The 24,807-nt window shown below is 54.3% G+C and overlaps 3 protein-coding genes and 1 long non-coding RNA gene across 12 annotated transcripts; 2 read left to right on the top strand and 2 right to left on the bottom strand.

The window, feature by feature from the left end:
- Positions 1 to 4,235: 4,235 nt before the first annotated feature.
- Positions 4,236 to 7,180, top strand: ZFAND2B (zinc finger AN1-type containing 2B). Of its 3 annotated transcripts, none has more exons than XM_058704310.1 (9): positions 4,236 to 4,495; positions 4,774 to 4,868; positions 5,105 to 5,236; positions 5,370 to 5,521; positions 5,776 to 5,865; positions 5,920 to 6,001; positions 6,087 to 6,154; positions 6,493 to 6,565; positions 6,876 to 7,180. In XM_058704310.1, the coding sequence occupies exons 1-9, from the start codon at positions 4,441 to 4,443 to the stop codon at positions 6,915 to 6,917; spliced, it is 789 nt and encodes a 262-aa protein (XP_058560293.1). In that variant the 5' UTR covers positions 4,236 to 4,440; the 3' UTR covers positions 6,918 to 7,180. The 3 variants fall into 3 exon arrangements, with proteins under 3 accessions (XP_058560293.1, XP_058560285.1, XP_058560299.1); XM_058704302.1 differs by having other exon boundaries at positions 6,772 to 7,180; XM_058704316.1 differs by having other exon boundaries at positions 4,238 to 4,495; positions 5,941 to 6,001; positions 6,772 to 7,180.
- A 119-nt stretch (positions 7,181 to 7,299) lies between these two features.
- On the bottom strand, positions 7,300 to 15,147 carry ABCB6 (ATP binding cassette subfamily B member 6 (Langereis blood group)). Its single transcript, XM_058704111.1, has 19 exons — positions 14,206 to 15,147; positions 13,758 to 13,895; positions 13,076 to 13,262; positions 12,772 to 12,873; positions 12,419 to 12,602; positions 11,463 to 11,584; positions 10,833 to 10,942; positions 10,569 to 10,634; positions 10,252 to 10,377; positions 10,046 to 10,122; positions 9,894 to 9,957; positions 9,679 to 9,764; positions 9,387 to 9,444; positions 9,066 to 9,170; positions 8,516 to 8,690; positions 8,249 to 8,361; positions 7,911 to 8,005; positions 7,767 to 7,835; positions 7,300 to 7,583 (listed from the first exon to the last, which is right to left on the bottom strand). Exons 1-19 carry the CDS (start codon positions 14,752 to 14,754, stop codon positions 7,472 to 7,474), a joined length of 2,538 nt encoding a protein of 845 aa, XP_058560094.1. The 5' UTR covers positions 14,755 to 15,147; the 3' UTR covers positions 7,300 to 7,471.
- LOC131497754 (uncharacterized) lies at positions 9,872 to 12,097 on the top strand. Its single transcript, XR_009255126.1, has 2 exons — positions 9,872 to 10,023; positions 10,925 to 12,097. It is a non-coding gene; the product is annotated as an uncharacterized LOC131497754 (long non-coding RNA).
- A 282-nt stretch (positions 15,148 to 15,429) lies between the features above and the next one.
- On the bottom strand, positions 15,430 to 24,625 carry ATG9A (autophagy related 9A). Of its 7 annotated transcripts, none has more exons than XM_058704150.1 (16): positions 24,445 to 24,625; positions 23,412 to 23,469; positions 22,883 to 23,014; positions 22,718 to 22,761; positions 22,102 to 22,166; positions 21,135 to 21,296; positions 20,822 to 20,963; positions 19,844 to 20,592; positions 19,606 to 19,759; positions 19,321 to 19,500; positions 18,690 to 18,938; positions 18,300 to 18,478; positions 18,077 to 18,194; positions 17,079 to 17,301; positions 16,744 to 16,889; positions 15,430 to 16,482 (listed from the first exon to the last, which is right to left on the bottom strand). In XM_058704150.1, exons 3-16 carry the CDS (start codon positions 22,983 to 22,985, stop codon positions 16,477 to 16,479), a joined length of 2,520 nt encoding a protein of 839 aa, XP_058560133.1. In that variant the 5' UTR covers positions 22,986 to 23,014; positions 23,412 to 23,469; positions 24,445 to 24,625; the 3' UTR covers positions 15,430 to 16,476. The 7 variants fall into 7 exon arrangements, with proteins under 7 accessions (XP_058560133.1, XP_058560105.1, XP_058560119.1 ...); XM_058704122.1 differs by having other exon boundaries at positions 24,460 to 24,625; XM_058704136.1 differs by having other exon boundaries at positions 23,412 to 23,466; positions 24,460 to 24,625.
- Positions 24,626 to 24,807: the final 182 nt, after the last annotated feature.

The raw sequence follows: 24,807 nt of genomic DNA, 5'->3' as shown, positions 1-24,807 counted from the left end.
GAAATTAAGCTTCTTTCTCATTTGTGCCACTGTTTTTGAGACTCTGTTATGGCAGCTTTGCCTGAATCCTATCTAATACTTTCTTCCTATGTATTATTAGTAGCAAATGGCAGAAGCTTGAAGGGCAGAGGTACATAGACATTGGACACATCTGTTTTTAAGGTGTGTGGACTTTAAACCATACTCTCAGACAGTAACTGTTTGCTTTCATGTCTGGGGTCAAAATCCCAGCAGGCTGAGGATTAGATAGAAGGTCAGAGAAACACAATTCTTGCCCATGATATATGCTGCTTAGATTAGATTAAATCATATGGAAACATTTTAAGTTAAAAAAAATAGTCAAATGTTAGCAATTTCGTAAGTTTAACTCTAACGGAACTGATGGTGGATTTCACAGATACGGAGTTCTGGAGTTCACAAATGGCAGGTTCTTCAACAACTGTTCTTTCTTAGGGACCTACGTCAAAAGCTGGACCCCCATGGCAGAGGGCCCTCACATGCACACCTGCATCAAGAGCCTCCACAATGTCATCAGCCTGACATCAGGTTGTGATCAGAGATTCTGACAAAGCCTTGAGAAATACCCTGAATCTACTGGGATGACTCCTAACTATCTTAAAACAGACAAAATGAACTCAATGAAATAATAGCAGTTAGCCATAGTTTCATCGGGGTGTAGACTTTGGGAGGAGGCAAAAGACTTAGGTCATGATATGACTTAAGCCCAAATGTGTGAGCCACAAGATTAACCTCTTTTTATGGAGCTCACTGTGTCCCACTGCAGATAACAGAGGACTGCAGATAGCAATCTCCTCTCCCGTCCCCCAGTCAGTATGACAGTATGGTACTATGGCAGATGGCCATCCTATAGCTTATATATTATGAATACTGATTCTCTCGGCCTCAATTCCAAATTCTTGGGAAAGAATCTGATTGGCCGTATAGCCAAATACAGCAGATGCTCCTGGTGCCCCGGGCCACATTTGCTTGGTCCATCTATGACTTCAGCTACTGCTGGGGACAGTTCCTATAAGCCTTACTGGCTTCCCACCTCAAAACCCAGCCTCACCATTTCTGCCCCCGGGGCAAAGCCTCCATAGCTCAGTCAGCTCACATACAGGTGCAGATTGGCTGTACCAAGTGAGTGTGGGGGAGTTATCACCCCCAGCAACAATCCCCAACTTACGGCAGACAGGAGTCCGCCCAGCCTTCTGTCCTTTAGAAAGACAATTCTGAGGTGCATTCTATATCCCAGTGGAACTGAGCTCCTATTACCACAGTGGTAATCAGCTCGATAACATTCTTTTTCTTTTTAATGTTTATTTATTTTTGAGAGAGAGACTGTGTGTGAGTTGGGGAGGGGCAGAGAGAGAGGAGAGAGAATCCAAAGCAGGCTCCGTACTGCCAGTGCAGAGTCTGACGTGGGTCTTGAACCCATGAACCGTGAGATCATGAGTCACTGAGCCACCCAGGCACCCCTCAGTAACATTCCTTTTTTTTTTTTTTTCACATTTATTCATTTTTCAGAGACAGAGAGACAGAGAGTGGGGGAGGGGCAGAGAAAGAGAGGGAGACAGGACAGAATCTGAAGCAACCTCCAGGCTCTGAGCTGTCACCAGAGCCCAACACGGGGCTCGAACTCACAGACCGCCAGATCATGACCTGAGCCAAAGTTGGATGCTCAACCGACTGAGTCACCCAGGTGCCCCTCGATAACATTCTCTATTGGTTTTCTTTCCTTCCTTGTCTCCGTCTCCTACTTTGGCTGGGATTACCTCCCACATGAACCACCTGCACCCAGATCCTTATCTCACGCTATGCTTTTGGGGCAACACAAGCCTAGATACCTAGCATGTGTCAGATGATTACCCCCAGACCAATCATCGCTGGGAGGGCAGAAACATGGTTGTCCTGAGCCACCCCAGGGTGTGAGGGTGGGTTGAGGGAAGCAGCAGCCAGAATTTCCCTGAAGGAATGGCCAAAGTGTACCCCATACACTAACCCCATTTGGCTGAGCTTTTGCATAGAGGTAAGTCAAGGTGTTTCCTGCAGATAAGGTTGGGATTTTTCTTAAAATGTTTTTTTCTAAGTACTTCATAATTGCTCTGGGAAAATAGAATTCCCCCCTTTCATTTTATCCTTTCAGTGATATATTGGAAAGTTACTTTTATTTTTTTGAGAGAAAGAGAAAGACTGTGCACATGTGCGAGTAGGGGAGGAGCAAAGAGAAGGAAAGGGAGAGTATTCCACGCAGGCTCCACGCTATAAGCACTGAGCCCAACGCGGGGCTCAAACCTATGAACCTTAAGCTCATGACCTGAGCCGAAGTTGGACACTTAACTAAGCCACCCATGCACCCCAGATAATTTACTTATTTTAAAATATCTATCTCATACCTAAACTCCTTACTGAACTCTAATTCTAAACACTGCCCCCACTCCAGTTCAAGCCATCATCATCTCTTGCTTGGATTGTAGCAGCTGGTATCCTATCTGGTCTCCCTTCTTCCGATCTCCTAGTTCCTCTGATCTGTTCCCCACTCTGAAGCCAGGGTGATCTTCCCCAAATACAAACCTGATCATGTTCCTCCCCTACTTAAAGCTATCTGTAGTCTCTTGTTACATTTATGCTGAAGTTCTCAATACTACTGTGGCCTCCACTATCTGAGCTAATGTGACCCCTGCTAGCTCTCCAGCTTCCCCTCCAGATTGCTTTTTATACCCTAAGATCCAGATGCCCCAAGCTTTTTTAAAGTTGATGTAAAGACCTCGTTCCCTCTCTTATCTCCGGGTCTTTGTCCCTGCTGATTCCTCTGCCTGGAATACCATCTCCTTCCACTCTACTCCTCTCTCCCTTAGCCTTCACTTAGCTATCATGCACTCATCCTTCAGGTTTTGACTTAAAAAGATACTTGTCCACCCCAGACTGGGGGTTCCTGAAATGTATATATTTGCCCTGTATGACATGTCTTTGCATATATCATCCAGTTGCTTCTTCATATGTTTTGATTAAGCTTTTTAAATTTTTTATTTCATTTTTTTAAATATTTTTTAATGTTTATTTATTTCTGAAAGAGAGACAGACTACGAGCAGGGGAGGGGCAGGGAGAGAGAGGGAGACACAGAATCCGAAGCAGGCTCCAGGCTCAGAGCTGTCAGCACAGAGCCCAATGTGGGGCTCGAGCTCACAAACTGCGAGATCATGACCTGAGAGCTAAGTCGGACGCTTAACTGCCTGAGCCACCCAGGCGCCACTATTAAGCTTTTTTTTTTTTTTAAGTTTATTTTATTTTTATTTTCAGAGAGAGTGAGCTGGGTAGGAGCAGAGGGGAAGGGGGAGAGAGAGAGAGAAAGAGAGAAAGAGAATCCCAAGCAGACTCTGCACTGTCAGCACAGAGTTTGACTCGGGGCTTGATCTCACCAACCCGTGAGATCATGACCTGAGCCGAAATCAAGAGTCGGATGCTTAACCGACTGAGCCCCCCAGGCGCCCATATGTTTTTATTAATAAGCTCCCAGGGGCGCCTCAGCGGCTGAGGGGCTGAGTTCCTACCTGTGAGAACAGAGGAGACCATGACAGCCTGACACAACTTACTTCATTCTTACAGCAAAACGACTTTACTTCTAAAAACAATTTTTGAAATACTATCAAACCCACATAAACAAAACCACACAATTCTAGGCACTGCGCTGGGTGCTAGGGACCCAGAACTAGGGAGACGTGGTCCCTGATTTCCCAGTACATTTATGTGCGCCTGTGTGACCAGCTGATTACAATAAGGTGATGTGGGTGCTAGCACAGAACCAGGGAGATCACAGAGCAGGTACTGGGGAGGGTCAGGGAAGTCTTACGGAAAGGGCATCAGAGCTAAACCTGGAGGAAGGATCCACAGATCCGGAGAAAATTCTGCACTTCGAGGAAATATGGGAATCTTCAGCTCGTGGACAGGAAGTGCAGCCGTGGCAGCGGACGAAAGGGCGAGGGGGAAAGTGTGAGAGCGAGAAGCGGGCAAGGGACCCAACTGTAAAAGACCCCAAGCTACCCCAGCCCGCCTTCCCCAAGATATCTACCCTCGTCCTCGCCGGTCCTTTCGCTCTTCTGGGAGCAAAGCCGGCGCGCCGCGCGCAGCCACGCCCTCGCCTCACCCAGCAGGGAAGGGCTGGGCTCTCCTCTGCAAGGGCGCTCCTCCCGCCGCCCCGAGACTGCGCGGGACGTGCCCGCCCTGCGCGATGACGTCAGTGCGCCCGCGCGCGCCGAGGGAGGAGTGGGACCCCGCTGGTCGGGAAGGGCTCAGGCTCCGGTAACTCGGGCTGGGCGGGGGAGAGGAAAGGGCGGAGCTGGGAGCCCCCCAGAGTGCGGGGTCGTGGCCTGGCCCGGCGCGGGAGCCCTGGACACGATCAGCGCCGCTTCTTCGGCCAGCCGGCCCCGCCCGGTCCGGCGATGGAGTTTCCGGACCTCGGGGCTCACTGTTCCGAGCCGAGCTGTCAGCGCTTGGGTGAGGGGCGGAGCGCGTGGGGGGCGGGGCCGGGCCCGCGGGGCTTGGAGCTGAAGGTGGGGCGAAGGGTGGGCTCCGGGGCTGGAAGTGTCAGAGGAGGGCGGGGATCGAAGTTGGGGTGGGTGACTAAGGGGGCGTGGCTAAGGAGATGGAGCCTAGGAACGGGTATAGTTTGCTGCAAACCCGGTGGCCGTTTTTCCTTACCGAGTGGAAGGCTTGAGTGAGTGGGAACGACGTCGAGGTCCCGCTGGGCCTGTAATCCGACCCACTTCTTGCAGATTTTCTGCCGCTGAAGTGCGACGCCTGCTCGGGCATCTTCTGCGCAGACCATGTGGCCTACGCCCAGCATCACTGTGGGTCTGCTTACCAAAAGGTGAGGGGGCGGTCTGAGGGTGAGAGGGGGCGGGTGGAGAAAGCATGCAGCATCTCCGGAATCCCTCTGCCTCTCTTTTCCTCTGCTTTATTGCTTTGAGGCTCAGCGGTGCAAACATTGTTTCCTTGTGCGTTATAGGGGGCATATCCAGGTTCTTTCAGGGAGGCTGTTTCAGGACCTGATATTTGGTTGGACTGGGAGCGGGCCACAGACTGAACCCTGCTCCTTAACTCTAGGATATCCAGGTACCTGTATGCCCACTCTGTAATGTGCCTGTACCTGTGGCCAGAGGGGAGCCCCCTGACCGTGCTGTGGGGGAGCATATTGACCGAGACTGTCGCTCAGATCCAGCACAGCAAAAACGTAAGGTAAGCATTGGAGGGGTTAGCCATGACCTAGCTGGGACCATGGATGCTTGCAAACTGGAACAGCTGTTATGATGGGGTTCGAGAAGTGGGGGTCAGAGTCTCAGCAGAGGCAAACCTTCCCACTCCACCTCAGATCTTCACCAATAAGTGTGAACGCTCTGGCTGCCGGCAGCGAGAAATGATGAAACTGACCTGTGAACGCTGTGGCCGAAACTTCTGCATCAAGCACCGTCACCCACTGGACCATGATTGCTCTGGGGAGGGTCACCCAACCAGCCGGGCAGGGTAATTGCAACCAAGTCCAGTACTTGTGCCTTTAGGATCTCCCCATCCTTTTGGAACTTACTCAGCCTCTTTCATTACAAGTTGGGGAGCTTCAAACCTGTTGCCTTTGGCTAGGGGAGTCTTTTAGCTTCATTTTCAAGTGCCTATTTTTCTAGGCTGTTTGGAGGAACTCCCCTCCTGACTTCCTGGGTAAGGCCTGGGAGGAGCCTGCAAGCTATCCTTGGAAGCATGCCAAGAGTGTCTCTTCTCTACAGACTTGCTGCCATCTCCAGAGCACAAGCTTCTTCTACAAGCACCATCCCCAGCCCGAGTCGGACATTGCCTTCATCTACCTCTCCCAGCAGGTAGGCCTGCCTGTTTCTCCTCTCCCTTTTTCCCCTTTGCATCTCTGACCTCAGCCTCTTGAATGTCTGCCATAGAGCCACAACCCAGTCTCCATCCCGGACAGCCCCTCCGGTGATTGCTCTGCAGAATGGCTTGGTGAGTTGGGTGGAGGTTGGATGGACAGAAGGAAACCCACACGGAGAATAAAGTCCAAGGCAACTGGTCTTTCTCCTTTTTACAGAGTGAGGATGAGGCTCTGCAACGAGCCCTAGAACTGTCCCTGGCAGAGACCAAACCCCAGGTCCCAAGGTACCTACTCTGGTGAAAGACGATGGGATGCGGGCAAAAGCTCAGATTGGAGGGAGGTACGTGGGACCACTCCAACCCCATGTAGGATGATGGTTAGGCACTTGGGCTCAAAATGAAGCTTATTAACTATATGATCTCTGACAAGTTCTTTTAACCTATAAGGTTATAAGGTTCTTAGTTTCCTCTAAAATGGACCAGTACTAATACCTACCTACTTATAGGGTTGTGTGGAGATTGAGATAATACTCAGAAGTGCTTAGCACGGCGATGCCTAACAGATAAGACACTCATGTTTCAGATATTATTGTCATCTAGTTTAAGCTGTTCCTCCCTCTCAGTTCTCAGGAGGAAGAAGACTTAGCTTTAGCACAAGCACTATCAGCAAGTGAGGCAGAATACCAACGGCAGCAGGTATGAGGACTGGGTGGGGGGAGTTGAGGTCCTGCGTTGGGAGTTTGGGGGGCTTTCTTCAAGTGGTAGAGAGTGTGGAATGGTGGTTATCCTTTTGCTTTTGGTGTGACTCTAGCCCACGCTGGGCTCTGAAGTGAGGACTGTCCCTCATTTCCTTGACGTCGCACCCTGTCTTCCTTCCCTTCCTTCCCCCTTCCTTGCTCCAGGCGCAAAGTCGCACCTTGAAGCCGTCCAACTGCAGCCTGTGCTAGGGCCTTGGGCTTGGGGAGGGAGGCTCGGCTGAGGAGGACTATGGCCCTCACACCTCTAGGGTACAGAGGGAGAGGAGGCTGGGAGCAGCCTGGAAGACTGAGGAGAAGGAGAAGAAACGGAGGCCCCCTCCAGGGAGCGTCAGGAGGAACAGCTGTGGAGCCCAGCCCACAGAAGGCCCCGCTGGCCTCTCCAGCTGCATAGGAGAGAGCGGCTAGAACCATCCGGCGGCTGGGCCTCGGGGGATGCCGGCCAGGCCCCGTTCAGCTCCCTGCATCATGTAATCCCCCTTACACTGGGGCTGCCTCATGCCGAGGGGACAAGGAGGGGCCTGCAAAGAATAAAGGATCTTGGCAGTCAATAAGACCTCCAAGTGCTGTGTTTCTTTCTCCTCTACAACCGAAACCCGGGGGGTCCTGTCAAGAATGCTCCCCTGACTTAAGTGTAGAGGCCCACGGCAGTACCCCACATCAAAGTCACAAGGATCCTGGCATAGTCCACACTTTTATTTCCCCAAAAAGTGCTTTTCTGAAAGGTTCTTTGCTCTCACTATAGCTAGCACCATACCCCAACCCCAGCATGAAATATACTGGGAAAAGGGATACATCTCATTCCCTTCTGAGTTTTCCTCTTGGAGGGAAGTGGCCACAACTCTTGTCACTGTGTCTCAGTCTGGGATTTGGTGTCTTCAGAGACTTCTTCCTGTCCCCGCTGCTGCAGCTGCCACATCTCCGCATACACCCCACCTCGGGACAACAGAGCCTCGTGCCTGGGGCAAAGTGGAAAGTGTAGGTCCCAGCTATCAGTTCAACCCCAAGAGTCCTCACCAGCAGCCCACAGAGATGAGTGCGATTGGCAAGGGAGATCCCTTTCAGAAACTCCTGGGATTTCACCTTTTCCTGGGGCCCCCAATTCAGAGGTCCTGCCTCATTCATCCTGCTGTGTTCCTTACCGTCCTCTCTCCACAATGCAGCCATCCTTGAAGACGAGGATCTGGTCGGCATCAACCACAGTTGAGAGCCTGAGAAATCAGAACTGGGTTATGCACCACACAACACGAGTGGGCCCCCCGCCGCTTGCTGCCCCGGTCCTGTACCTGTGTGCTACTACGATGGTGGTGCGGTTGGCACAGACTTTGGCCAGAGAAGCCTGGATGGCCCTCTCATTAGACGTATCCAGCGCCGACGTTGCCTACAGAGAGGATCTGTGTAAACCTGCCCCTGCCACCCCAAATCCCCACGGAAGGAGGATGCCAGCTGCTAGCTGAGGGAGGCCTCGGGAATCAAAAAGAATCTGTCTGCACTTGAGAACCGTAAGGTGTTTTTATGAAGCCAGGATTCATGATATCTATCCGTGAGGGAAAACTGCCCACCAGGAATGGCCTGGCCACAGGCAAAGGAGGAAGGAGGAGACTGGGCTGCCCAGGGTTCTCACCTCATCCAGCAGAATGATGTCTGGAGCCTTGAGAATGGTACGAGCAATGGCCACACGCTGCTTCTCCCCACCACTCAGCTTCAGTCCCCGCTCGCCCACCTGTGTCTCGTATCCTGTGAATATCGCCCACCTCCCTCTAGTCACACATAATAAACTTGGTTTCTGTGACCAGACGGGCAGGAAGGGATGGAACAGAGGTCGGGGGGCGGGGGGGTGGGGACAGCAGGACTCAATCAGGCAGGGCACGGACTCTGCAGGGAAGTTCACCTTCAGGGAAAGCCAGGATGGTGTCATGGATGCCCGCGGCCTGAGCAGCAGCCACCACCTCCTCGTCCCCGGCTGTGATGCAGCCATAGCGGATATTGTTGGCGACGGTGTCATTGAAGAGGACGGTGTCCTGGGGCACGACTCCAATGTGAGACCGGAGGGAGATCTGGGTCACCTGGGGCCAAGAGACCATATGCCTCAGCCTGTGAGACTGCCCCAGGCCCGGGAGATAGGACGGACTGGAGGGAAGCACATGGGATGAGGTACAGGAAACCTGTCACCAGCCCCCCAAATAATTCTAGCTGTGGGGGCAAATCACTCGACCTTCCCGAGTCTATTTCCCTGTCTACAAAGAGAAAATACGCTTTTTACGCTCATGACTACTTTACTTGGATAGGCCACGGAATGCCAAGAAGGCTGAGGTCTCTTGCTGCAGCTTTCTGCAGGGGTGACATCTCCTTCTCTCCCTGGAGAGTGGCCAGCACTTCACAGGACGCTATTCTTTCACACACAGGCCCCTAAGTCACAAACTCCTCCCGAGCAACCTTACCTGGGAAATGTCCTGCCCATCTATTCGGATGCAGCCAGAGCTGAGGTCATAGAAGCGGAACAGCAGGCGCAATACTGTGCTCTTCCCTGCTCCTGATGGGCCCACCTGTTGCATTGGAAACAGAAGGAAAATATTTTCAGGCCCACTGGCTTTTAAGGCTTGCTCTCCAAGAAGCCACCAATGTCCGTGGAGGCTGCTACATTCAATCCTGTGGCCCACTGTGACAGGATTCTGACTCCACAGCCTGGGTCACAAATTTCCATGAGCACCGCAATAGGGAAACTCAAGGAGTCTGGGCCAAGGGGCTGGGTCTCCTCTCACCAGGGCCAGTGTCTGTCCAGGCATGACAGTGAAGGACACATCCTGCAGGGTTTCTCGCCTGCAAGGAAGGGTGGGCATGGTCAGCAGGCCTGCTGTACTCCCAGTGCCCCCTTCCATCAGCAGAGCTGCTACCGGGCCCTGCCCCTCCCCTGCTCAGGCTCTCTTTCCAGGCAGTGGTGGGCTGAGAAGCAGGGATGGCGTGGGGGTGGGGATGAGGAGGGTGGGGAATGGGGGCAAGATTGCATATGGACAGTGGGAAAGGGGGCTGTGAGATGGCAAAAGGGGGGCTCACCCACTGGTATAGCTGAAGTGCACATTCTCAAATTCTATCTGGCCCTTCTGGAAACGCAGGGGCCCTGCTCCAGGAAGGTCCTTCACCTGGGAGAGTGGGACCCAGGCATGTTGCCATTACAGGTCTGGTACTCTCCAGACACCAGGAGCACTGTGTGGGCTCCGACTTCCCCGCACTCCCCCCCAACCCCCCCCCCCCCCCCACCGTTCACTCACTTCTGTCTTCTCTTTCAGCAGGTCGAACATGTTCTCCATGTCAATGAAGTTTGTCTGGATCATCCTGCAAAAACAGTGCTGGCTGGGGCTCCTCTGAGGAGTTGGGGAAAGAACTGTGTATCCTCAACAGGTGAGGGTGGGAGATCAGTTACCTGTAGTAGGTGCCAAACCAGTTGAGGGGCATGTACAGCTGGATGATGTAGGTGCCGAACAGCACAAAGTCCCCAACCTTGTGAAGATCCACAGAGAAGTGCAGAGTCACAGAAGGCCTTCAGGCTGTCACCTTCCCGCTTCCCACCCAGGAACCTGGGGGCCCAGACATAGGCCCTCTGCCCTGTCCCCAGCACAATTCTCTGACCTGTAGCTTCTGCTCACTGACAAAGTATGCACAAAGCAGGGAGCCAGCAAGGAGCCCAAGTCCAATCACCAGATTCTGGGTCTGATTTAGTAAAACCAGTGAAGCATTTGACTTCCACTCCAAATCCTGGGGCAATAATACGGGGCAGGGGTTAGCGGGGTGGGGGAGGATGTCACATATACACTCTCACCAAATCCAAACCTGGGCCCAGGCATCTTCAACCTCAAATTTTCAGCCAGAACCGTACTCCTCTTGGCCCTGGCAATTCCGCGAGGCTAGGCCATTGCTCTCGGCAGGCCTCAAACTAGCATCCTCACCTGATAGTTGATAATGGCCTCTCGGTAGCGGTCCACTTCGTAACCTTCTGCGTTATAATACTTCACCTGATGAATTCAAACCACGGTTGTAAGACGTGGCTGCAGCATTTACACCTGGATTATTTCCTCCAGGTCCCCAATCCCCCCTTCCTCATTTTAAACAGCACCCCACCCCCCCCAGCTCCCTAGCAGCCCTGCCGGTCCCAGACATGCTGCTCCACCAGCCACTGTGCCTCACGCTACTGCCACCGAGGCCTTCATTACCGTCTCAAAGTTTAGTAAAGAGTCCACGGCTCGTGCCCGGGTGGCATTTTCCTGTAGGTTCATAGCACGTCGAAACTTTGTTCTCCACTCAGTGACCACAATGGTCAGGACTGCGAGGGACAGGAGGAGGAGGGAGAAGCGATCAAGACATCACCCCAAACCAGAGACCACAAGAGGATGTCTGCTATCTGCCACATACACGTGAACCCTGTACTACAGGCCAGGGACCCAGATTCCCAAAGGGAAAGAGCACTAAGCTCCCTGAGGGAAGGGGCTGTGACAGAGACACCTTTGCAGCCTGTGCAAAGCCTTGGTGTGAAAATGCTTCATTGGTGGCCAAGTGAAGCCAAGCTGCATCTGGTTACACAAATGAGGTTTCTCCTTGCCCTGTACCCACAGCAGGCCCCTAATGTGACCAGGATGCCCTTCCCTGGCCCTCCATCCAGGCTGAGCTAAGGTTCCCCTGGCAGAGGAGGAGGCCAACCCATCATGTTGGGGAGCAGCAGGAGCTTATTCAAGTCCACTGATCTACAACCTCCCCGTGGTGGGCCACCTGAGTGGGGGCGGGACTCATGCCCAAGGGAGTCCCTAGCATAGTTCCGGGAGACGCCTTCACCAAGCAGCACTCACTGAGGTAAAGACTCATGCACAGGAACACAATGAGGCCAAACCAGGCGTTGAAGAACATGCTGAAGTAGATGATGCCAATGGTGATGTCAGCCAGGGTGGGGAGGACGTTGAATACCAGGTAGCTAGGAGGGCAAGTCAAGCGACAAAGAAAGGTTTAGGGGCTTAGAGCCAGCAACTCTGCCTCCAGGAATTTCAGCGTGGTGTTTTCTTTTTCTTTTAAACGTTTATTTATCTTCGAGACAGAGAGAGAGAGAGAGAGAGAGAGAGAGCACTCGCGCACATTTGTGCATGAATCGGGATGGGGCAGAGGGAGAGGGAGACAGAGAATTCAAAGCAGGCTTCGCACTATCAGTGCAAAGCCTGACGTGGGGCTCAAACTCACGAACCGAGTTATCATGACCCTAGCAAAGTCAGATGCTCAACCAACCGAGCCACCCAGGCACCCTAGTGTTTTGCTTTTCAATAGCAACAGACCAGAATCAAGCTAACTAACCCTCAAGAGGTGGGTGGCTAAGTAAACTGTACCTGCCCCAAGCACAGAATGCCGTGTCAATTAGAATGAATGAGAGGGAGCTTCATGCCTAGTAAGAATATATCTCCCTAATGTCTTATTAATAAAGCAACTCTAAGAATGACACCTATGTCATGATACTGCTTATTTTATGAGAACCCTCCCCAATATATTAGTGCTGTATACGTGTGAACACGTAAAAAGCAGAACTCAACATACTAGATGGAGTGGGAGCCTTTGGAGAAGTAAAATTTATAAGATATCACATAAGATATTTGCTCCATTTTATTTGTCTTATTATGAGAGCAGGTGCATGCTAATCTTGAAGTTAAAAAAAAAAAAAGGATGGAGAGGCAGCTGAAGCTGGGTGCTTTCTCTGGACAGCCCCTTCATTCCTGTGTCTCCAGCCCCACCCTCCCACACTCCATTTCCACTGGCCTGGCACCTGAGCAGCCCTGTGACGCTGGATGTGCCCCGGTCTACAATCCGTAGCACTTCCCCCGTTCGGCGCCCCAGGTGCCAGCGCAGCGAGAGCTCATGCAGGTGGGAGAAGAGGTGCAGCTGCACCTGCCGCGATGTGAACTGCTGTACTCGGATCCACAGGAACGTGCGCAAGTTGCTCACAAAGCCTGTGGGGAGCCAGGGGAGGCCTCAGTAGAGCTTAGGGGCCAAATGACATCGGCCCAGTACCCAGACATGAAAAGTCTGAGAACCCCAAGGGGTCAGGGGAGGGATGCTTGGGGGAGGAAGGCAGGGAGGGACGAATACCAGCCAGGGGGATAGCAGAATCCCTCATACCTGTGCTGCCAGTGCCACCGCCCTGGAGGAACTTGAGGAAGACATAGGTGATAACAGTCCAGGCCAGGGAACTCCAAGGCGCCTTCTCAGTCAACAAGTTCACTATGGTGGAGAAAATAAGTCAGAGGCCACTTATGGCGCCCAGGACACTCTTCAGAAGAAACCGATCTGGGCACCAGCCACAGCCTCTTTCTGATTATCCAGCTCCTAACACTGTCCCATCTTCCTAGGTTTGGGCCCCCATCCCTCACCAGGCCGAATAAAGGACCAGAAAGAGCTGAGCTGGCACTCCTTCCCCCCTCACCTATGTTCCTGTAGAAGATGGGGACCAATACGTTCAGCCCCCGTTCCAATCCCATGAGTCCCAGGCAGATGAGCACAACAAGCTGCAGAGCTGGACTCCCTTGAGGCCACAGGTAGCCACTCAGTAGGCGGAGCTTCCTGCCAAGGTCTCGCCAGGTAGAGCCTGGTGCTTCCTCTGTTGACTGAACCTAGGAATGTAAAACACATAGGGGAGGAGAGCTCAGAAATCAGAGAGAAGTGCCCTAGAGGCACCTGAGTGGCTCAGTCGGTTAAGTGACTAGATTCTTGATTTCGGCTCAGGTCATGATCTCACAGTTCATAAGATCAAACCCCACATTGGGCTCTGTACTCACAGCACAGAGCCTGGAGCCTGCTTAGGATTCTCTCTCTCTCTCTCTCTCTCTCTCTGCTCCCTCCCCATTCGCACACACACTCTCTCAAAATAAATAAGTCAACATTAATAAAAAAAAAAAAAAAAAAAGGAAGTGCCCTAGCCAAACCCTCTAGGGAAAATGTATGGGACTGCAGCTTCCAGTTATCTTAGACCCCAAATGATTCCTGATGAGGTCAGAAAGCCTCGTGTGGCATAAACTGAGATTTGAGAAAGAATTATTATGGTGGCAAAAAAGGATGACAGGCAATGAAATTAAGACAGGCTCTAAGGTTCAGAAATTCAGGTGTACCTGGGACCTCTCTACATCTTGATCTTCTTCATTAACCTTCAAGGCGTAGGACTGGGGACGAAGTCCAGGGGCCCAGAGTCCCAGGATAAAAAGCCCTCCAGAGACCACATACCGCAGCACCCATAGGCTAAATTGGACCTAGAATGAAACGCGTAGGGAGAGCATCAAGGAAGGCCAAAATGCCATTGTTACCACTTAGAACAGGGCTAGGGAATGGGGCAGGGCACACACCCAGCTCAGGGGCCCAGCATCAAACAGGCTTTAAAAAAATGTAGAGTGACTCAGCACAGACACACCCCACCAGCTGGCTATCAGCAACCTGCCAAGCAGGCCTCCTCCTTTTTCTCTTAGAGGCATCCCAAAGTGTGGAGCCAGTGTGACTAGACATTCTGTCTTTCTCCCCAGCCCTTGCCACTCATGATTCTCCATTCCCCACAAAGTCCCTTACCTTCTGGCTCAAGTCTGCCCTTGCCCACCACCACTGTGGGCTGTTCCAAGACACAAGGGCCAAGTTCTCAGCTGCAAACGCCACAGTCCAGAGGAACAGGAGACCCAAGCTGTGCCTGAACTCGATCCAGATGCCCATTGCTAGCCTTTGCCAGGCCTGATTGCGTTCCACCACGAGCAGCCCCAGGCCACAGGCGCTGGCCAGAGTCCCAAATATGGAAGCCAGCAGTAGGTAGCCTGGCAGCGGGGCTCCCCCAGTAGTGCCCACCCGGCCAACCAGGGTAGCTAGGGGCAGCGCCACCTGGAGTGTAGCCAGAAGTAGCTGCAGCCCATAAGGAAGGACAAGGGGGCCGGCGCTCCAAGACAGCTCACGGGAGCCAGCTGGCCACTCCCGACGCTTGCAGGTAAGGGCTAGCACCAAGGCCAGAGCCCCCAGGGCCATCAGTATCGAGGGCACAACCGTGAAGAAGAAGCAGGGACTAAGGCCACCCTTCTCCCAGGCCGGACCCACGGGCCCTTCGGCCTCGCAGTAATTGCCCACAGTCACCATGGTAATGCGTGGCCGCCGGCCGAGGCTGCGGGGACTGCGGGAAGGGAGAACGGGACCGGCTGCTCAGGGCGGGACGCGAATGCCAGGGTGTCTCGGGTCATGGAGACAAGGGGCGCCAAGCCGCGGGCCTCTCGGGCAGGGACACACGTGGGTCCGGCCACACTACCCACTCTCTTCGCGCACGCGCCGCCGACACGCACTCACGCAGGGCACGTACGCCGTCTTCGGCAGTCCGTCCGCCCCTCGCTCGCAGCCGAGGCAGGACCCTCCTGCCAAGTCCGGGCCCAAAGGAATGTTGAGCATCTGACTGGAGCGGCTCTGGCGCAGCAGCCCTGCCCACCGGGGGGGCGGCCTCAGCCCCTACCTAGGGTCCCCATTGGCCAAGCTCCCTGAAGGGGCCGGGAGTTAAGGTGCACGCGGGAAAGGCAAAATACAGGGGCGGAGTCGGGCTGGTCACGTGCGCAGGGCGCGAAATCTGACCGCACGTACAGCGGGAGACCTTGACCTCCACGGAACCATGGCTAGGAAATAGACCTTTTGCTAGCACGCTGGCTCGGTTTAGCTGAGTGACGACATAGGCCCACTTTCCTATAGGGCCCCAGCCACCTGGGGGATCAGACGCAACCCACTCGTTCTCAGAATCCTAGCCGCGCGAGAAAACAGGCCAAGACTTGGTCAAAGTCCCTTTTTTTTTTTTTATTAAGGGTTATCAAGCTGTACACAGTTCCTACTCCTTCCGCTGCGAGCTCAGGCAGCGCGGTTCACCACACCCGCAGCGGACCAGACCTGGGCGAGGCGCGGGGCGGAGAGTAGGAGCTGAATCCCAGCATGCAACGCGGCAGCTCAAAGCCTAGGGCGAAGGCCTCCTGTCGCGCCTCCATCCCCCTCTAGGGGTCAGCGGGAGACAGGCCAGAGCTCTCTTGCTGGGAGGTAGACAGCCAAGGGCACACTCCAGCCCAGTCCGTCCCAAGTGCAGGCGGTAAGGGGTACAATAAGCAGCAATGGGGGCCAGGATGGCCTCAGTCTCCCAGGGGCCCATCCTAAAAGTGGGAGAGGGCAGCAAATAATTTCTATCCTGCTCCTGCAATTTCGAAACCTTCCTTCTTAGTGTCAAAAGATAACTGGGAGCTAGGGCCTCCACACCAGTGCAAAGCAAAAGCTGAACAGAACGGGAGCAAGCGGCATACACGCCAGTAATGTGTGGGAAGCAGGAGAGAAGTGAGCAGGCTGCAGCACTGGGAGAGAAGTGGGAGTGAGGTAAGGGCCACAGCCTGAGCTGCTCATCTGTTCAGGGTGGAGGGAGGGAGGCTGCAGGGTCCAGACCCAACCTCCCCACTCCACAGTTGGCACAGGTGCTCCCTGCTTGGCAGCTTCTGTGATGGGCAGTCCTCTGGAGACTTGCAGGGGCAGGTGCGAAGGTGGCAGTACTGGGGCTGGGCTGGGGACCAGTTTCTAGCACCACACTCTGAGCCAAGGAGGGGGGGGGGGGGGGTCCTGGGAATGAGGCTAGAGTCCTGTGTGCCTTGGTTCCTAGGCCCCCAATTTCTCTCCTGGGGCTGTGGCAAGCCCAGCGTTGGCACCTCCCTTGGCCGGGCACGGACACACAAACACCACACACGTGGAGCCGGGCGACACTCAGAGAAGCCCTCCGTGGCGGGAGGATGGGATGGCAGGGCAACAGTGGCCTCCATCCTGGGACATAGGGACCTTCCTCAGCCTTGCCTACACCTGTGGAGAGAAAAGGGTTAGCAGTGGATATAGTCTTTAGCTAGCTGCTGACCCAAATAAAGCCTGGAGATAAAGGAAAAGGAAAGCTTGATTCCTTCAGAAATTGATTTCAGAGTAGGTGAGGGAAGAAAACGGGAGTGTATGTTGGAGGGGAGAAGCAGCATCTCTGTACGAGAGGGCTGCCTTCTCTCACATGGGACTTGGACCTCAGCCTGGAAGTTACTACTTCTGGTAGTTGTTCTCGGGTCCTGGAGCCCTTACCTTGTGCACCTGTGGGGGAAGCTCGTCCTCCGAGCCCTCCTCGGGCACAGGCTCTGGGTGCCTTGATGCTGACTGTCCATCTTCAGCCCACCCTCCAAGGGGCAGCCGAGAGAAGTGAGAGGGAGCCCGGGGTACTGTGCCAGGATCTAGAGACAAAAGTAAACATACCCTTAGAATTAACCCAAACAGAAATGTGGAGAAAGGTTCTATGCGGGGTGGAGATGAGGGTTAGTCTCTTTGGGCCTGATTGCTCTGACCTCTTTCCTCCCAAGAGGCTTCGGAAAGAGCCACCCTTCCCCCAAGGCTCTGTGTCCTCCCTAACCGCCATTGGATACCTGTGATGCCCCCGTAACGCCTCTGGAAGCCCCCCTGCAGGGCGGTGGTCTCAGGTGCTCCAGGCCGGGGTGTAGCACAGGGATAGCTGGCAGAGCGGGGGATAGGCTGGGGGGCCCGGGAGCCCTCTCCCCCCTCTTCAGGGGCACTCTCCCCACTCTCATCGCTCTCCCGGCGGTGCCACACGTGCCGCTCGGGTTCGGCCTGGGCCTGCTGCTTGTGGAGCTGAAAAGTGGGGGGGCTCATTAGTTGGGGACAGGATGTCTGAAACAGCTGCCCCCCACCATGGTATCCCCCAGTTCCCATTTTTGCCACCTCACCCAGAATCACTAACCCAGAGTAACCATTATGTTAACACACATATGACATCTTACAGGTTAAATTCTCCGCAGGTCCCTGGAACAAATCTGTGTGTAATGTAAGAGCTGTAATGACCCTCACTTTGTGTAGTCATGTAAGTCAAGAACAGATTGGTTGCGCATCTAAGTGCCAGGCACTTTTTTAGGTGCTGGGACTACAGCGGTGAACAGAATAGACAAAAATCCCAGCCCTGTATGGCTTATATACTGGGGGATGGGGTGGGGTTATAGACAATAAAATAAAGAGGGGGGAAAAATACAATATGTCAGATAGAAGCTATGGAGAAAAACAGAGCAGGAAGATTTAGGAGGGTGGCCAAGGGAGGCTTTTAGTCAGGGTGGCCAGAGATGGTCTCACAGAGGAGGTAAGAACAGATAGGTGAATAAAGACAACGGGGGAGCGATACGCATATCTCAGGGAAGTGGATTCTTGGCAAGGGAAACAAACGGGTAAAGGCGCTGGATGAAAGTAAGCTTGGCTAAAAAGGATAGTAAAAGGGTATATGCGGGAATGGAGATTACAGAGTGGGTAAAAGGCAGAGAAGGGTTCTGAGCCCAGGTCTTGCTTTTCCACACCCCAAACCCTCTCTTTTTCAGCGGCCACCTGGATCCCGTGGCTCGGCCCCTTCCTGCCCACTCACCTGGTGCATATAGAGGGCATGCAGGCTCATCTCGGTGGACGCGTATTCCGACAGCACCAGGCTCTGTAGCTGTCCTTCCCACACGCTGCTCCCGGAGCTGGCTGTCCTGGCATCCACCCTGTCCCTCCCAGCACAGACAGACAGCAGCCGTCAACATTTCTGACCCACAGAAGTTGCTGGGGTCTACTCCCAAGTCCTCCCATCGCGGCCCACCTCTACTCACCCAGAGCCTGTCATGGTGCTGGCGGCTCGGCCCGTGGGGACCTGACCCGGGTGCAGAGGGGAGAAGGAGCGCAGGGCAGAGGCGACCTCAGCCCTGTGCCTGGAGCCTTGAAGGTCTCTGGGCAGTGGGGGGCCCCGGCAGGAGGAGCCGGCTACCACATTTGCAATAAGGCTCAGTGGCTGTGAAGGAAAACGGGTGGGTAGACTTCCCAGGGCAGGAGGGAGGCTGCGGGGTCCCCCGGTATCCTGGGTGTCAGGACTCAGTGGAATAGACTTAACAGACAGAAGGAAACTGATAGGGTAGGTAGGCCCTTCCACCCCACGTCCAGTCCTCAACTCCCAGCACCTGGAGCACACGCTGCCCGTCACCGCCCAGGCCCCAGGAACACACCTCAGACTCAGATTGTAAGGACTGGATGGACGTAAAGAGAGCATTTTCAGGGAGCAGACCCCCTTGGGCAAGGCCAGCCGCTGCTCCGTCCCGCTGAACCTGCTCTTTGAGGAAGCCGAGGAAGGCCGTGCTCTCACGTGGTGGCTGCCAGCCAGGGTTGGTGATGGCAAAGTGCATGAGGGACAACTCTGTCTTCCCATCCTCAGCTTGCTGGTACACTGAGGCCTCTGTCTGCCCACCAGACAGCCACTGCACAAGGGAGGCTACAGTGAGCAGGACTGTCCTCTGACGGGAACCCTTTTTGTACTTTTCCTGCTAGAGGGGAGGCTGTGCCCCTGGAGAACGGACCACAACGCGCTGCTGTATCTTGTCCAGGGGCCCCGGTGCCCCACCCCAGGAGTAGTCGCGTGCTGGACTAGTTGCTCGGTTTGTGCCTTTCTCAAGGGAACGTGGCCAAAGGTGCAAGTTTAAGGCTAAAATCCAGCCCTAGCTCCGGTTTACCAAGCAGTGTGCGCCCTGGCACGTGGCTGCCCAGAGGCAGGGCTGCCTTTTTGTGGTGATTCGTTGGCTCAGTTTGCCCAAAGACAATGCTGGCATCGCCTCTGGCCACCTGCCCGTCCTCTCCCGGTACCTGGGGATGCCCATGCTGGCGAACATCCATCTGAGCAAAGGAGCAGGTATCTCCAACACCAACGACCTCTACGGTGAAATTGCGGAAGAAGTCTATAATCTCCAGGGCCCGTGGACGCAGGCAGAAGATGAGGATCAGGGGTGTGACAATGGGGCTCAGTAATTCCTCCAAGATGAACACCTAAAAGGGAGGGGACCCAGATCGTAAGAGAGGAGGAGGGATCCCAGCCCTTACCACCGAGCTATTAGCCAGTCTCTAGCAGGCCCTAACTCCAACTCCACTCACTGCCTTGTACTGGAAGAGCTGGGCAAACTCGTCCCGGGTCTGCGAGCGGTGGGCATTACCCTGCCAGTGGTCAGGCATGTAGTGGATGTGAGCGAGGATCACGCGGAGCAGCTGCTCAGGGCAGAACACCATGTGCTGGTCCGGAATAAAGGACCTAGGGGGATCAGGGTCCCCGTGAGAGGCAAGCCTTCCCCAGGAACGCTAGCCTGCTTGCTCCCGCCTGCTGCCCCTGGCCCACCTGCACACGGTCACGGTGACCCCCAGGAGTGTGACGGTGGTGAGGACGTGTTCCACAGCCAGCACATCTTCGTCGTAGATGGTGAGGGCAATAAGCACGGCCAGGATGGAGCCAGCGAAGAAGGCGCCGTTCTTGGCCAGCAGCGTCAGCAGAGGTGACAAGAAGCAATTCATGTACTTGGAGGCGGGCTTGTAGCCTCGGTTGAGGCGGGACTGCAGCTCGTGCTCCAACTCGTTGAAGTGGCGGAGGTAGCAGCGGCCGTAGAGTGACCAGCAACGTGCTCCCAGGGCCCCGGGCTCCCGCTTCAGCACCTCGGCGTAGCTGAAGAAGGCGTACAGGATCTGCCAGATGAGGATAAGGGGGCACAGCAGGAAGTTGGCGATGCCGATCCACAGGATGCGGTTGCTGAGGCGCTGGGCCAGCTCTAGCCGTTGCCCCCCACGTTTGTACTCAGCCTTGAGGCTCCATTCATTGAGAAACAGAGAGCCGGGTCCCCAGAAGAGGATCAGCTCGAAGTTGTACTTGAGGCCACGGGTGAAGAAGACGGCCTCCCCAAGGCCGGGCAGGCGGAAGCGCAGAGGCAGGAGGGATTTGTTAACCAGCGCGACCATGTAGTTCTGGAAACGGAGGATGCGGTGGTAGATGTCCAGCTCGGTCAGCTCGCGCTTGTGGATGCAGATCTGGTGCTCTTTCTGGGTCTGCACGATTCGGGCCTGCACTTCCTGCCACGTGCAGTATGGAAGGGCAGACTGTAGGGTGGGAGAGAGACAAGGCAGGGAAGGTGGGCTTTTGCCCCGACTCCTTCCCCGCATTAGCTGTGAGGTCCTGTGCTTAGCCGCGCGGAGCCTTTAAGCAGACACTCCCTGACCTACCAGGGACGGATGAGGACGCCCGAGGCCCAGGAATACACCCCACCCTTCCCTAGCCACAGAAGGCATCTTGGGCTGTGGTGCTAACCGCTCAACTTCCCAGTCTCACCATGGGGATACGCAGAGCATGCAGGTAGAAGGAGTGGATCTCCCAGTAGCAGCAAATGTTATAGATGAACTTGATAAGCCGATGGATCCAGAATACAGCAGCGATGACCAGGATGGTGATAAGGGAGCCATTTTCCTGAATCCTAGTGGGGAGGACAAAGGAAGGAAGGAGGGGCGGCCCTTGCGGAGTCTTGGGAGACACGATGCTATCCTGAAGGATGTGGTGAGGCCGAGTCTGTGCTCTAGGGGACGTGTGACTACCTCACATTCCATTCCATTCCCCCCACCTGTTAGCAGAACTCTGCAGCCCTTACCTTGCACTACAGACCTGGGCAGGCAAAAAGGCATCTGGCAGAGTGACCTTGACAGGCTCGGTAGGGTGAAGACTATGGTTCACCATCTTGTTGGCAAATAGGATGTCATAATCCACACAGCTAACCAGGAAGGTGGTGAAGGCAACCACAAAGAGGAACTGCCTGGGGAGTTGGGAAGAGGGGCCACAGTCCAGGAGTCAGAGAAGCACCAGTGAAACAGTGTGGGGAAAGAGAAGAGTCTGGAAGCAGCAGAAGGAGATTATAGACTACAGCCTCTAGGGACACGCAGGCGCTGGAGAACTCCCAGGGGGCTCTCCTTACTGCCCAGCCCCAGGGACCTTCTAAGACCCAAACCAGCTACTACTTTTTCCTTTTAGCCTCAGGGCATCACACAATCAGCCAGCTTTTCTCACCAGTAGTAATCTCTGCCACCACTTACTAGACTCTCAAAGATCTTCTGATTGTGGTTTCTTCTTCCCAATCCCTGATTTCCTTTTGAGATAGTATGTAGAAGCCCTTAGGGGGTTTACAGTCTTTTCTTATTGAAGGAAGGTTTCCCAATCCCATTCCCTTTGGCAAAACCATATGGCTCCTCCCTTTTAGAAAGCTCTTTGCCTTCTAAAGCTGTTAACCAAAGCAGAACAACACACTTTTCTTAAGTAAGTGGCAGGCATCTCTAAGACCTCCAGACTGAACTATGCCCATTCCATTGGAGCTCTAATGAAATGATCAAGTCTGAGTTCTCTTCATGGAAGAGATAGGACTTGGAAAGCATTCCTTATAGGGGAGATTAAAAACAAAAAAATGAGATTGGAAATTTTGGTGCCACACCCAGTCCCTGAATTCTGAGAGTCTGCAGAGTTTTGAGCCTAGGACTGAACCGCCTTGGCAGGAATGGCCAGGGCTGAGCTCAAGGAAAGACTGACATGTAGTCCTTCACCACATCACCTTCCCTTCTTAGACTTACATGAGCTCAAAGATCTCCCCGATGAGCATGCAAGTGAAGCCATTCTTCTGGTGTAGATTATAAACGTAGAATTGTCAAGAAAAATGTGGTTGATAGAGACAGCAGTTAAGAGCACAGACTTTGGTGTCACATACCTGAACTTAACTCCTGGCTCCATGACTTTCAAGCTGTGTGACTTTGGCCAAAATTACTTACCCTCTCTAAACTTTTGTCTGCAGTGGTACCTGTCCCATAGATAATAGCACCTGTCTTATAGCACGTGTCTCATAGAATTATTAGATATGAAACAATATGCATAAAGTATTTAACACAGAGCTGACACAGAATAAGTCAAAAGATATTATTATAGTTATTAGCGTCCCATCAAAAAGAAAGATCACCTTTAAAGAGGTTCCTTATAAACTGACACCACAAAGTGAAAGGCACGTAGTTCTTGGTAAACCTGGGGTATCATTATCTATAACAATCGTTATTTCCTCAGCCTCTTTCAGTGTTAAGAAAACTTCCACCTCCCTTCCAGAGACTAGAATCAGACCCACCCCAACTGCCCATGAGGGGCCTGGCTTAGGGAGGGGATAAAGTTCCCAGAGCTCCAACACAGAGACACAAAGGATATTCGAGAGAAGAAGAGGTCAAGGTTTTCGATGTGGTGCCAAGGTGCTGTGGGCATAGGAGCAGAGATGTCAGAGCCCCGAAGGAACATGAGCCCCTTGTTCCCTCCGTGTTCCTCCACCAACTCTCTCCCCATGCCCTGGCGCCCTTGTTGTGTCCAAGCACTCACATTTACTCCCCTCAGGGACGTGCACCAATAGGTCCTCCTCCCCAGGGGGTGAATCACTGTAGGAGGCCTCAAGGCGCTGGTATTCAGTGTCAAACTGCGCCATCACCACCGCCCCCTGTCCACTTTGTCCACCTGCCGGTAATGAAAAGAGATCCAGGTTCAGACTTTGGTGCTGCTTGTCTTCTGTCCTGCCTAGTAGGCCAGAAAGAGTGAGAAAGAATCCTTGGGCTTGGTCTCCACTACCAGTCTTCTTGGCTCAAAGGCAGTGGAGTTGCTACCAAAGGAGAGCAGCAAGCTCAGGGCCTGGGAGGTCAGTCATTCCCAGAGCCTCTACTGAGTGTCTACTGAGGTCTTGCCGGTCTGAAGTCAGGCTCTGCCCCTTTGCTGGAGGGCAGGGGCTGTTTCATCTTCTATTCAGTGGAGATAAGGGGACTTCCCTCTGCCCTCCAGGAGAAACCCGGGTCTCCCAAGAGACTAGAAGTTTGGAAGCATTTTGTAAACAAAGGTTGAGATAAGCACATGGCCCTACCAGCTCCATGGACAGCATCTGCTCCACTCCAGCCCTTGATGCCCTGGCTCTGCAGCTGCTGGAGGAGAAGGTGTCAGGCCCCAGAGAGTGGGGATTGGGGACAGAAAGAAACCCAACCCCCCTGCCCACCCACCCTCAACTAAGAGGAGGCCAAGCAAGGGGCAGGGAGGCTGCCGTGAGGAAGAGGTACTACGGCCATGTGCCCTTCCTCTGGTTGTACTATACAGGGCCACTCATCCAACTCATCCCAAGAAGTGGCTTGTTGAACCTGTAAAGACTGGATCAGTACAGACCTGAGGTCAGGCAGCCCCTCCAGACTGTTTTTCCATTGCCCCACCTCGGCCTCAGAATATTCTATAGGCCTCTCAGGGTCCTCAAAGCCCCAAATCCAAAACCCAAGAACAGGGTCTTTCTGAACAAGACCTTTCTGATCACCCCCTTCCCCTGGTTCCCTAGCAGCAAAGGTCCAGCAGACAGGCATAGTTCCTGGAGGGGAAATCCTGACTGGGTCACTGTAGACACAGATCCTGGGCAAAGTGTGGGTTCCCTAGGTCCCTGGAGCCAGGCATGTTTAGATGGCACTCACCCAGTCGGTGCAGACCCTGGGGCCCTGGAACACGGCCCAGCCTGGCCCCAGTGGGATTCCCTGGGTTAGTGAGAGCCCTGGGTCAGAAGGAGCTGACCAAGCCGTCAGGGAACTCACCACTGACCAGGTCAGTGTGGACCCAGGGTCATGGAGCCCCGGCTGGCCGGGCCTGGGCTCAGAGGTTCCTGCGGATGTTGGAAGAATCGAGCCAGTCCGACAGCAGATCGCCCCAGTGGGCTGGGTTGCCTCCCCACACCCAGCCGCCAAGACCCGAGCCCAGTGCGCCCCAGGGTCGCCCGGCGCCAGGCCAAGGGCTCGGCTCCCAACAGCGGACAACCTCGCGCGCGGCCCCGCCGCCCGCGCGCGCCCCCGTCCGCGCGCCCCCGCCATCAAAACATTCCGGCTGCGCGCCTCCGCCCCGCCCGCGGAGCCCCTTCCCCCCGTTACCCGCTATGAGCTCACTTAGGGCTCCGCAGGCACCCTCGGTCAGGCCCAACCCGGGCCCCGAGATTCCAGTAACCGATCTCGCGTTTCACTTCAGGAACCGTGACCCGAGTGATTCCAGGGGCTCGGTCGGCTCCGCTGGGCTCGTCCGGACCCAGAGCTCTAGGCCCGGCGCCTGTCACTCACTGTCACCCGCAGCCAATCTGACCAATGAGCGTGGGGGGCGGAGACATGACGGCCAATTCTCGGCTTCGCAGGCGGGACTAAAGGATCGAGGTGGGTCTTGGACAGTACAAGGACCAATAGTGCGCCCTATGTGGGGCGGGGCTGAGTTGCGGGCGACGCCATTTGTCCCCTTCGCTGCTC

Source organism: Neofelis nebulosa, chromosome 2 (genome assembly GCF_028018385.1).
Source record: "Neofelis nebulosa isolate mNeoNeb1 chromosome 2, mNeoNeb1.pri, whole genome shotgun sequence".
NCBI classification, from domain to species: Eukaryota; Metazoa; Chordata; class Mammalia; order Carnivora; family Felidae; genus Neofelis; species Neofelis nebulosa.
This window is presented reverse-complemented; position numbering and strand designations above follow the sequence as displayed.

Coding starts and splice junctions, on each gene's coding strand:
- ZFAND2B (XM_058704302.1), top strand. CDS start 4,441: ATGGAGTTTCCGGACCTCGGGGCTCACTGTTCCGAGCCGAGCTGTCAG. Junction 5,522..5,775: donor CACCCAACCAGCCGGGCAGG/GTAATTGCAACC, acceptor TCTTCTCTACAG/ACTTGCTGCCATCTCCAGAG. Junction 6,002..6,086: donor TTGCTCTGCAGAATGGCTTG/GTGAGTTGGGTG, acceptor TCCTTTTTACAG/AGTGAGGATGAGGCTCTGCA.
- ATG9A (XM_058704150.1), bottom strand. CDS start 22,985: ATGGCGCAGTTTGACACTGAATACCAGCGCCTTGAGGCCTCCTACAGT. Junction 20,593..20,821: donor ATGCTCTGCGTATCCCCATG/GTGAGACTGGGA, acceptor CCCACCCTACAG/TCTGCCCTTCCATACTGCAC. Junction 18,479..18,689: donor CCTTACAATCTGAGTCTGAG/GTGTGTTCCTGG, acceptor TTTCCTTCACAG/CCACTGAGCCTTATTGCAAA.
- ABCB6 (XM_058704111.1), bottom strand. CDS start 14,754: ATGGTGACTGTGGGCAATTACTGCGAGGCCGAAGGGCCCGTGGGTCCG. Junction 7,836..7,910: donor ACCATCGTAGTAGCACACAG/GTACAGGACCGG, acceptor CTGATTTCTCAG/GCTCTCAACTGTGGTTGATG. Junction 7,584..7,766: donor TGCATTGTGGAGAGAGGACG/GTAAGGAACACA, acceptor ACTTTGCCCCAG/GCACGAGGCTCTGTTGTCCC.